General features: G+C 45.1%; 1 protein-coding gene across 1 annotated transcript; it reads left to right on the forward strand.

The window, feature by feature from the left end:
* Window positions 1–6,495: 6,495 nt before the first annotated feature.
* On the forward strand, window positions 6,496–7,940 carry LOC100383038 (uncharacterized). The gene has a single exon (NM_001175715.1). It carries the CDS (start codon window positions 6,807–6,809, stop codon window positions 7,215–7,217), a length of 411 nt encoding a protein of 136 aa, NP_001169186.1. The 5' UTR covers window positions 6,496–6,806; the 3' UTR covers window positions 7,218–7,940.
* Window positions 7,941–12,934: the final 4,994 nt, after the last annotated feature.

The following is a 12,934-nucleotide window of genomic DNA, read 5'->3' on the forward strand; positions in this document are numbered from 1 at the left end:
TCCAAGCATCGTTCTCGCCATGTCGATAAGCGTCATGTTCTTCCTCTCTACCACACCGTTTTGTTGTGGTGTGTAGGGAGCGGAGAACTCGTGCTCGACGCCTTCTTTCTCAAGATACTCCTCCACTTGCAAATTCTTGAACTCGGACCCGTTGTCGCTTCTTATCTTTTTCACCTTGAGCTCAAATTCGTTTTGAGCCCTCCTTAGAAAGCACTTTAGGGTCCCTTGGGTTTCTGATTTATCCTGCAAAAAGAACACCCAAGTGAAGCGGGAAAAATCATCAACAATTACAAGACCATACTTACTTCCCTCGATGCTAAGGTAGGCAACGGGTCCGAAGAGGTCCATGTGAAGAAGCTCTAGTGGTCTTGATGTTGTCATCACATTCTTGCTGTGATGAGTGCTTCCCACCTGTTTCCCTGCCTGACAAGCTGCACAAGGTCTATCTTTATCGAAACAAACATTGGTTAGTCCTAACACATGTTCTCCCTTTAGAAGTTTATGAAGGTTCTTCATCCCAACATGTGCTAGACGGCGATGCCACAACCAACCCATACCAGTCTTAGCTATTAAGCATGCATCTAGATCGGCCTCCTCTTTCAAAAAATCAACTAAGTAGAGTTTGCCGTCTAATACACCCTTAAAAGCTAATGAACCATCACTCCTCCTAAAGACAGATACATCAACGTTTGTAAAAAGACAAATGTAACCCTTGTGACACAATTGACTTACAGACAGAAGGTTGTAACCAAGCGACTCTACTAGAAATACATTCGATATGGAGTGCTCGTTGGTGATGGCTATCTTGCCCAAGCCTTTGACCTTGCCTTGGTTCCCATCTCCAAAGATGATCGTATCCTGGGAATCCTTGTTCTTGACGTAGGAGGTGAACATCTTCTTCTCCCCCGTCATGTGGTTTGTGCATCCGCTGTCGATAATCCAGCTTGAGCCCCCGGATGCATAAACCTGCAAGGAAATTTACGCTTGGGTTTTAGGTACCCAACTCTTGTTGGGTCCTACAAGGTTAGTCACAATAACTTTTGGAACCCAAATGCAAGTTTTGTCTCCCTTGCATTTAGATCCCAACTTCCTAGCAAGTACCTTTGCATCCTTACATGAAAGAACAAAAGCAGTGTTGCAAGCATGAAAAACGGTAGTAGGTTTATTACACATTTTCCTAGGCACATGATGCACAACATGATTTTTCCTAGGCCTACTTCTACCATGCACAAAAGTAGAGCTAGAGCCAAACATAGCATGTGAATCATTATAAGCAACATGAATATGACTCTTATTATGATAAGGATGAATGGCAATTTTCCTATCATAAATAAAAGCATGGTTTCTTTGAGGACTACTAGCCATAGGGGCCTTCCCTTTCTCCTTGGTGAGAATGGGAGCCTTTTAGCTTGTTAAGTTCTTGGTTTCACTTCGAAAACCAAGACCATCCTTAATTGAGGGGTGTCTACCAACAGTGTAGGCATCCCTAGCAAACTTTAATTTATCAAAATCACTTTTGCAAGTCTTAAGTTGAGCATTAAGACTTGCCACTTCATCATTCAACTTAGTAATAGAAATAAGATGTTCATTACATGCATCAACATCAAAGTCCTTACATTTATTACAAATACTAACATGCTCTACACATGAATTTATTTTACTAACTTCCTCTAGCTTAGCATTTAAATTATCATTTAAATTCTTTAAACTAGCTATAGATTCATAGCAAGCAGATAACTCAGAAGATAGTATTTCATTTCTCTTAGTTTCTAGAGCAAGAGACTTTTGTACACTAACAAATTTGTCATGTTCCTCATACAAAATGTTCTCTTGTTTTTCTACCAGTCTATCTTTTTCATTTAGAGCATCAATTAATTCATTAATTTTCTCTACTTTGGCTCTATCTAAACCTTTAAATAAACTAGAGTAATCTACTTCATCATCAGAAGATTCCTCATCACTAGAAGAACAATACTTAGGTGTATCTCGAATACTTACTTTCTTGTCCTTAGCCATGAGACACGTATGGCGTTCGTTGGGGAAGAGTGAAGACTTGTCGAAGGCTTAGGCGGCCAGTCCCTCATCGTCGGAGTCGGATGAGGAGCAGTCAGAGTCCCACTCCTTTCCAAGGTGTGCCTCACCCTTCGCCTTCTTGTAGTTTTTCTTCTTCTCCTTCTTGCCGTGTCTTTCTTGTGCCTGGTCATTCTCATTATCGAGACATTGAGCAATAAAGTGACCAGTCTTACCACATTTAAAGCATGAACGTTTTCCCCTTGTTTTATTCTTGTTGGGATACTCCTTGCGTCCTTTAAGTGCGGTCTTGAAGCGCTTGATGATAAGCGCCATCTCATCTTCGTTGAGGCCAGCAGCCTCCACTTGTGCGACCTTACTTGGTAGAGCCTCCCTGCTACTGGTTGCCCTGAGAGCAACGGGTTGAGGCTCATAGACGGGTAGTGGACCGTTCAAGGCATCATCCACATATCGTGCCTCCTTTACCATCATGCACCCGCTCACAAATTTTCCGAGTATCTCCTCGGGCATCATCTTTGTGTACTTGGGGTTTTCACGGATAAGATTCACAAGATGGGGTCCATAACTGTAAATGACCTGAGCATGAGTCAGATGACGTCATGATCCATCCATCTTGTGCTTCCATAGCTTCTAATCTTGTTGACCAGGGTCTTGAGCCTGTTGTACGTTTGTGTTGGCTCCTCTCCCCTGATCATGGCAAATCTCCCTAGCTCGCCTTCCACCAGTTCCATTTTGGTGATCATTGTAGCATCATTTCTCTCATGTGAGATCTTGAGGGTGTCCCAGATTTGCTTGGCGTTGTCCAAGCCACTTACTTTATTATACTCGTACCTGCAAAGAGATGCTAACAACACAGTAGTAGCTTGGGCATTCTTATGGATTTGCTCATTAATCATCACAGGGTTAACCGTACTATTGAAATGCATTCCATTTTCCACTATTTCCCAAATGCTAGGATGGAGAAAAAATAGATGAGTACACATTTTATGACTCCAAAATGAGTAGTCCTCTCCATCAAAGTGTGGAGGTTTTCCTAGAGGAATAGATAGTAAATGCGCATTTGAATTATACGGCATGCGAGAATAGTCAAAAGAGTAGTTTTGATTAACCGTTCTCTTTTTCGACGAGTCATCGTCGTCGTCTCTTGGTGAAGAAGAGGAGGCGTCGCTGTCGTAGTAAATGATCTTCTTGATGCGCCTCTTCTTCTTCCTGTCCCTCTTCTTGTGACTCGATCCTGAGTCAGTGGGCTTATCGTCCCTTGGCTCGTTGAAGAAGGACTCCTTCTCCTTGTCGTTGACCACCATCCCCTTTCCCTTAGGATCCATCTCTTTGGGCGGTTAGTCCCTGTCACACCCAGTTTTAGAAGGCAAACCGAATGCGAACCATGTACGTGCCAGGATCAGCAATTCACGTACACAGCAGTTACATAACTGGACATCATCACACAGTGCTCAAATAATGACATAAAAGAGGGTATAATAGTCGATTACATCATGATGTCCGAGACATCCACATAGTCTTTAACAATAATCAAAGTGCGGAAAATAAACGTAGATACACACGGCCTACACAGGTAGCCGACTGGGGGTTTGCCGCTAACCCATGCCTAGAACTCATCGTACTCTTGGAACTCCTGGAAGTCCTCCTCCACGACTTCATCTTCACCTGAGCAGTGGTTGCAACGCTGACAACCTAGGGGGGTTGGTGTGTAAAGCAAGGGTGAGTACACATCAACATACTCAGCAAAATGTCCCGTTTGGCTGTAGTGGACTAGCTTTATGTGGAGTTAAGTCAAGCAGTTGCTTTTAGTTGGTCAGGTTATTATTTACTAGTAGAAAGCTAGCTTTTAGCATTAACCCAAGTTATTAACCCAATGTATCCTTTCCAAACAGAAAGAATACCACTTACCATTACCATAAGCATAATCATAACCATCATCCTCATCACCACCTATAAACCATACATCTCTGATCAAGTATCTCTAATCAATGGAGCTCCCTTGGCCGCTCATAACCGCGAGCACGGCTGATATATCCGTTTCATAACACTATGTAGAGGTTGCGCACTTTACCCACAAGCCGTGATTCCCTCTTGCCTAGGGCCGATCAAACCCTTAAACACTACCAAGGTGAATATGCAGGGTCTCACTATGTAGCCTTTACAAAGATTTCCTGGGGCTGTAGCCACCCGTTAAGTTTCCTAAATGCATCGAACTCCTCCCCAAGGGGCGAACCAACCTTGGCAGAGCGAGCTGCATACACCAAGCCCTATTAACGGCACGACAGCGAAGCGAACTACACCCCAGCTCCTCTAATTACTCAGCTAAGAGCGTCCCACTCCACCCTCATGGTTGCACTGTTTTCCCGGACGGTCATCCAACGAACAGGTCCTTACGGAGAGGCACTCGAGAAACAACTCGAGTCCCCTTAAGGGCCACAAGTACCATCATCATAATCAAAAAGGAAAACAGCGTATCATAGATAATCTCATCATGTTCATTGATTAATGTGAAGCGCTAGCATAAAGCTAAACTGAAATAACCCAACCAGAATAGGTAAACAAGGACAAGATAGACAAAAACTAGTCAATCCTTAGGTATAAATGTGTAAATGCGGGAAGTGAATTATAAGAATTAGTAGGACATAGATGGGTCAAGGGACACTTGCCTTCACCAACCGATTGCTGCTCAAGGTCTTCACCTGCAACTCCTTCGGACTCCACCAACTGACCGTTATCTATACGAGTTCAAGCATACATTCCACACATTTCATACAAATGAACAGTACACCATACAATGGAAGGCAATAAATAAACAGACGTTCGACGCAGGGCTCGCACTTACGACTAAGCGAGAAAGAGAAAGTAACGATCGAGGCTACGGTCGAGAAGCAATCACGTTACACAATTATAAATTAAAATACTCGTCTAAATAGGATGGTATTAATTTAGCCATTGCGTTTAGAATAAGGTAAAGTCATGTTCCATATTTAATCATTATAAGCAGATAAAGGTGAATTAAAGGAAATGGTCGCGCGGCGAGACGCGCGACACAGCATTTAAATTGAATTAAGAAATAAACGACTCCTCACGCGATAGAGCGCACAACGAGACACTTGCAATAATTATAAAGAGACATTAGGCGTCGCGCGACGAAACGCACGACGGCATACGTCAACTGAACTGAATTTAAAACGAAATGTCGCGCGACGAAGCGCGCGACACAGATCATTAACAAAGATGAACTTAAATTGAATCGTCGCGCGACGAAGCGCATGACACAACACATCGACTAAACTAAAATTGAAAAAGGGATAAAGTTGAAAGTCGAACGCTGCGCAACTATAGTTGCGCGCGCGTCGGGGGCACACGAGGCCACGATGGGGCACGCGAGAGGGCTGCCAAGGCGCACGGCTGCCGGGGCACGAGGCGCGGGGGCCGAGCGCGCGGAACGCGGACGCCGGGGCACGGGGCCGGACGCGCGGGACGCGGGCGCGGGGGGCGAGCCGCAGGGGGTGCGCGGGGCCGCGGGGCACTAGGCCGCCGGGCGCGAGGCAGGGCCGCCGGGGAGGGCGTGGGGCGAGCCGCCGCAGAGCGCGGGCGCGCAGGGGCCACGAGCGCGGGGGCCTCAGGCGAGGCCGCCGGGGCGAGCCACCGCCAGGGCGCGGACGCGCGAGGCCACGGGGCCGCGAGCACGTAGGGGACGCGCACAGGGAACCCGCGCAGGGGAAAAGGAAGGGGAGGGGGAGGAGGAGAGAGAGGGAGAGGGAGAGGGAGAGGGGAGCTCACCTCGGGGTCCAAATCCGGCGATCACCGTCTCCAAAACCTAGGGCACCACGGGGGGAGAGAGAGAGGTTGCTGCGCGGGAGAAATCAAATGAGAGGAAGGGACCAGGGGGGCGCGCATGGGGAAGGGCACGGGTGCCAGGGGCGCGCCGGGCCGGGCCGGGCTGGGCTGGGACGCACCGCGGGCCAAAACCCCGTGGCACGCACAACCACAGATCGGGAATCAATCCACGAAGCAAAATCTGAAACGGAACTAAGCAACGCACACGATTAAGCACGAAATCAGACAAAGAAATATGATTCGGCATGATGCAACACTCATGACCACTTAGGTTTTGTTTACACATGACACGGACACCAGTCGCTATATTGCTTTGAAATTGGGAAGAAGGAGCGAAACAGGAAAAGAAAAGAGAGTAACGCCTGAATTTGGTGAGTAAAAAGAGGAAAAAATTCTACCCCTAAATTCAGGGCGTTACAGTCCCTTAGATGAAGAGTACGGCTCTGATACCAATTGAGAACACCTAGAGGGGGGTGAACAGGTGATCCTGTAAAATTCAACACTAAATTCTAACAAGCTTGATTAAGGAGATATTAGCGCAAGTTTAATCAAGTCTATGAGGCGAGCTCTTGCGAACACAAATAATCACAGAGAGAGCAATCACAAGAGACACACGACTTTATCCCGTGGTTCGGCCAAGTAACACTTTCCTACTTCCACGTTGTGGCGTCCCAATGGACGAGGGTTGCACTCAACCCCTTTCAAGTGATCCAATGATCAACTTGAATACCACGGTGTTTTCCTTAGAGTATTTTCCCGCTTGCGAGGAATCTCCACAACTTGGAGTCTCTCGCCCTTACAACAAGAATCACAATAAAGGCACAGAGTAAGGTTGGGAGAAGCAAAACACGCAAGACTCAAATACGCAGCACACCCACGCACACAAGTGAAGACTCGAGCTCAAATGACAACACAGGGAGTTCGCGACTCGAATGGAGCTCAAATCTCTAACACAACAAAGCGAATGCGCGGGAGTAGAGTTTGGATGCCTTAGAATACTTAGTGAATGCTTGGATTCCTCCTCCATGCGCCTAGGGGTCCCTTTTATAGCCCCAAGGCAGCTAGGAGCCTTTGAAGACCAACAAGGAAGGCTATCCTTGCCTTCTGTCGAGTGGCGCACCGGACAGTCCGGTGCGCGATCTCCTTCCAAAAATGGCATATTCGACCGTTGCTCCTCTGACCATTGGAGCAGTCCACATGTCGCGCGAAGATTGCGCGGCCGACCGTTGGTGCAGGCAACTGTTGGCTCATCGGACAGTCCGGTGAATTATAGCCACGTCGCCCCTTTGCTTTTTCCGAGGGCAACGAGTTCACCACGGATGACTCATCGGACAGTCCGGTGAATTATAGTCGTACGCCGCCGTCGAATCCCGAGAGCGGCATTTTCACCGGAGACCAGCCTGGCGCACCGGACAGTCCGGTGTGCCAGGCCGAGCTGGACTTCGGCTGCACACAGCCAAGTCTTTTGCAATTCGTTTCTTTTCTTCTCTACTCTGTTTCTAACACTTAGATAAATACATTAGTATACAAAAACCAATTACTAAGTCTAGAAACATATCTTGTTATATAATTTGCACTTTTTGCTTGTTTGTCACATAGCAGCTCATTTACTATGTGTTAGCCATTTAATCACCAAAACATTATAGAAATGGCCCAAAGGCACATTTCCCTTTCAGATCCGACGACCCTGGGTCATCACCCACCAGGATACCGACCCAGCCCACACGGCGGACCCAGCCCATACACCGGAGTACTGCATGCCACAAATCACATGCCTATAACCCAATTCGAGCGCTGCTACTTGATGCAGGGGACAAGGCAAAGCTAGAAGAGGATTTTCTTACCACGAATTATGGCGCAGAGACAACCGCCCATGGTGCAGCGCGACCCAGATGCAAGAATCGGACGTCGGCGACCAATCGAGGGTTCCCCCGATCCTAGCTCCGCCCACCAAAGCTCCGTGCAGGTTCACGACAACCAGGCAGAGCCCCTCAACCAACAATGCCCCCCCCCCCCATTTTACGCACACGCGGATTTCTCTCAATCCCAGCTCCGACGGAAGACTCTTGAAGGCACGGTGACGGAACCACGGCCGCACCAGAGCTTTTATAAGCCTTAGAAACGGGGCGACAGGGACGGAGTCCGCATCCTAACAACCTAGCACCAAACCTCCCCAAGAATCTCAGTGCGACCCCGCGCAATTGACTGGGTTCAGTATTCCTCCGGTTGTTGCGAAGCGGCGAGAAAGACGGGGACGACGCCGACCCGACGGCCCTACACGGCAGTGGCCGGGTACACAAGAGCGTGCGGATTCACAGACAAAAGGGCCCCGCGAGCCAGTGGTCGCCGGACGATCCCGCGCGCTCGAGAAAGTAGACGACGAACGGGTCCCATACTCCCATAGCGCAGCGACCCAACTCCGTGGCCTCACGCGGACACGTTAGAAACCTGCCAGGCGGGGTCCGCGCAGCAGTCACAGGGGAGGGCGCGCGTGAAAGGTAGCGGCAGGCGGGAGACATGCAAATGGGCCGAGCGTCGCTAGATCCGACCCAGGTGGGGTTTTCTATTTTCTCTATTTCCTTTCTTTTTATTTCCAAATTTCAAACTAAAATTTAAACTCTGGTTTTGAACTTCAAATTTTCAAGTGGCAGAAATAATCCAAATGTGAATATTAACTCTACTGTTTACACTACTACTATTTATTCTACTCCGTATTATTTATTTATGGAAGGAATAAATAATTTTATTAAAATTTCCTTTCTCATTTTCTGTTTTATACCTTCATTTATAATTTGAGGTCAAATTTAAGTTATGATTCCTTATTTCAATAAAATGCTTCACAACAAATTCATAAGCATGGAGTGCTCAATCCCTTATTTATTTAACACTTTATCCTTCCCATTATATGCCTCTAGATATTATGATAAAACACATGAAGCAATATCTTGTTTGGGAAAATATTTTCTAATGTAAACTACACCAAGATATGTTTTTAGCTTGATTTTTTAGAGAATACTTTTAATTTGATAGTGGGATAACTAACTTCATATGGGTACCTTTTATTGAACTCTTTATTAGGAGGGATATGACTTCAATAGTTTTTAAAAAATATATATTCTAACTCAAAATCTTTGGAAAATTTTACCTAATCGTAAAAAATGAGATTTCGAGGTGTTACAGCCTAACACACGAAAGTGACCTTACTCATTTTAATTTTTTGATCGACCTGCCTCATGGCTATTAATTATGGCAGTTTTTCTCTCCAACCGCTAGCTGTTACAACAATCCTGTGAAATCGTTAAAACGGATCACTTATATGTCATATGTGGTGAATGGTAGAGGAAAGAATTCAGAAGGAGTGCATGCTTGTATCCGCTATGGGATCTTCTCACCTAACATTTAGCAATTGCAACAAGGCGCATGCACACACAGTAGCACTAGCGCGAGAAATGCATACGTACGTATAGAGGGAGGGGTACAATATAATAATGAAAACACTAGTTCATTAATATACTTTTCCAGTATAATAAGTATATGGTAGTCTATTGATATTCTGAGACCAACACAGGTACAAACAAACACCAACGACATGTCACGCATTATTACATGTACATAAATATATTTAATTTAACGGGCGTGACTTATCCAGAGTACTTTTGCCTTCGTTCCAAAAAGTATATATATGACTTATGCCAGGTCAAATAGCATTCCAAGACAGAATTGTGCCGGCGTCGTCGGTGTTGATGAACCGGGATTGGGGTCGTAAGTAGCGCACACCTTCATAGCGCCTTCACTTTTGAGAGAGATTGGGTGGTCAGGGAAACCAGGCGTTGACGCTGGAACGGATTTGTAGGGACCATTGATGCCGGGAATACTAGTAGAGGGGAGGTACAGGCATTCGCTGCTGCTGTTGGCCTGCTCAAAATACATCTTCATGCCTTCAATCAAGGAGATCAGGTCAGGGAAGCCAGGGGGGCAACGGTTTTGGGATGGTGCCGCCGGGACTGTTGGAGCAGCACTCGGAGATTGGCCATGCACTGGAACAGTTAAAGCGAGTTCCATGGCCAGGAACAGGAGCGAAGGATAAGCAATGGAGTTGTTGGATGCCATGGCGGATGGATGGTTGCTTGTGTGTGTGTGTTTGTTCCTGTATTTATAGGCCATCTGCAGGCGATCTCCTCCGTACAAGTAACAAGTTTTGCCCATGGCGGAGCATCTAGTTGGCCAGCCAGGTTTAAGGATGTATACGTTGCATTGAACATACACAAATAATCAACAATGTACGTTACTATATTTTAATTTGTCAAACCAAATAAGTCTCAACAGCATTAGGTCAACTCCATCAGGCCCAATAAAGACTACGCAGTTATTAAAAGAAAAAGGCCCATCGGTTCGCACTTGTACACGTACTAGCATTACTTTTGGTGCTTCTCTCCCAACTACTACTTGCGTTTTTTCAGCTTCCTATAATATATATGTGAAAAGGCTAGTAAAAATCATGAATTCTACCGGCGATAACTCTTGTAGAGAACCTTCAGAGTTCAGAGTACAACTAGTTTTCCTGAGAAAACTAGCTACTTGTATAAATGTATTTACGCTAGAGCTTAATTAGGTTAAGAAAACCGTCTGTGTAAATTTGTATGCCATCCATCGCAGGCATGCAGGCGATCGCTCGGCATAAGTTTTGCCTTGGCGTACCACACGTACGTAGCTCTACATGTCGCAAATGTCCGGCTGGTGGCGGCACGCCACTGAAGAAAGCATAGCTTTCAACGATGCAGCAAACGACTTGTAGACGATCGTCCCATCCTAGCTTGTTCCGTACTCTAGGGCTTCTTCAAGCGTCCGCGCATTGCAGAGGCATGCACGCTTGCCTACGGCTCATGCCAGGACTAGCCTTGTGTTGAGCACTATACGTGACACCTAGGGCTACCGGACGGTCGGTCCACGATTTGATTAACTTGGAACGGAACGATGGTTCTTATCCGTATCTTATCCATATTACGCGGAAATCTATTGGGAAGCGTCTGGTAATGGATTCAGACCCTGCAGTCTTATATATATATATATATATGAAGGGGTACAAACATATTGACACACAACATAATAGAACTAGTCAATCTATTTATTAGTTTTTTTTTACATTTTTGCCCTAGAATGGTCCGCCCACCCGGCACGATCAGTCCACGCTCATGAAGAGAGCACCCTAGATCTACCGCGCGAGCAGGATCAGGGTTGCACCAGGTGATTGGCCCAAAAGAATACCAACACCTTTTCTGGGCTCACATACTTGAATTGCACCAAAAAGTACGTCAGACCAATTGAGCTGATAGTAACTTGCTGATGTGCACATGTGCATACCTATGTACCACTAGTAGAAAACAACTCTAAGTCTGTCGTCAGGTCTAATTTTTACAGGTGGTTTCTATTATTAAATGTCAGTGCTATTTCTACATACGATTCTTTAAGAAATCCGCCTATAGAAATCATATTTCTACCGGCAGTTTTTTAAGAAAACCATCTGTACAAATTTATGATTTCTACAAGCGAATTTCTTAAGGAACCGCCTATAGAAATCTATTTCTACATGCGGTTTTCTTAAGAAACCGACACTATAAATCATTTTATCCTGATTTTTTTAGATTTTCAAATAACCTCGTATGAAAAAAAAACACTAAAATAAAAGTTGTAGATCTCTAAAAGTTATGAAACATTGTAGGTGACAACGTTTTTATTTTAAATCATATCGGCTCTCAAAATTTGCATTTAAATATGTCAAATTTAAAATACAAATTTTGCAAATGACCTTGGATGAAAAAAGTACCAAAAATCAGGAAATAAAAATGTGAAGCATTTCCTTTTCCACTACTTACCCTATGACTTTTAATCTCGGGACGAGATTCTTTTATGGGGGAAGGATGTAGCACCCCTGGTGTTACTGTTACTAAAACTTGAGCATAACATCATCAGCATTAGTATTTCATATATTTGATACACCTAGAATGCATTCACTAGGCAAAAGTTTCAAACAAGTTGTATTGATATGGCATTTTGTAAATACAACCCTAGAGTAGGGTACTTAACCCTAAATAGGGTTCTGAAGGGTAAAACAAGATCCAAATGGAGAAAAACCTAAAGCTTAAGTGAAACAATCATAAAATGTTACTAAGAATAGACCTACATTACATTCACACCCCTGAAATACCAAAAACCCTAAAAAGGACCCTGGAAAACCCTAAACCTAAACCCTAGGGGGCTAAGTGCAAAATTAGTGCACTTTTAGACTAAAGTGTAAAAACTATGATGTTAAAGCATATAAAATCATATGGTTCACATTTATGAAGATTTGTAATTCAAACCTTGAGTTTTAGACCTATTGGCAAAAAGGCCCTATTTGGGTTCTAACACTAAGTTTGAAAATCAGTGTTTGGGCTCAACTTTGGAGCTTTGTAATTTTCAAATTATAAGGTTTTTGCCCTAAGTCACCACATCAATATTGTAGAGCTATTAAAGGTGAACAACTTTGTTTAAGGGGTTAAGCATTGTTGTTATGAAGAATTGGAAGATAATTAAACCCAAAGTTTGGCTGTCAGTCGGGTTACTGACTGAAAAATGACCACCAGTGTTATTGGTCGAGCTTTGGAATTGAAATTATGTATGATCTAGTGCTCAACTGAGTTCAGTTCCTATAGTTGAAATGTAGCTGGTTTGTAACTCTACAACTTTGCTGCAAAGATTTGGGTGAGTTGCCATGAAAACTTTAGAGAAAATCTACCCTAAACTTTGGCTATCAGGAGCACTGAAGATCATTGCCATGGTACAGTGCCCGGGAGGATAAGCTTCAGACCCTCGCCGCCGACGACCAATCTACGCCGTGATTTGCCCCATGGTCGGGATGGGCGCGCGGCGTGCATCTCCTCGCAAAGATCTTGATCCGGGTAAGATCGCCGCGGTGGAGCGTGATGATTCCGGCCACCACGCGGCCACTAATCACTCTGGCCATATCCGGTCATCGGCGTCGCTCCTCTCCGTTCATCCATGCCCTCACTGATTTGACCGC

The sequence above is a fragment of the Zea mays genome, chromosome 2 (genome assembly GCF_902167145.1).
Source record: "Zea mays cultivar B73 chromosome 2, Zm-B73-REFERENCE-NAM-5.0, whole genome shotgun sequence".
NCBI lineage: Eukaryota > Viridiplantae > Streptophyta > Magnoliopsida > Poales > Poaceae > Zea > Zea mays.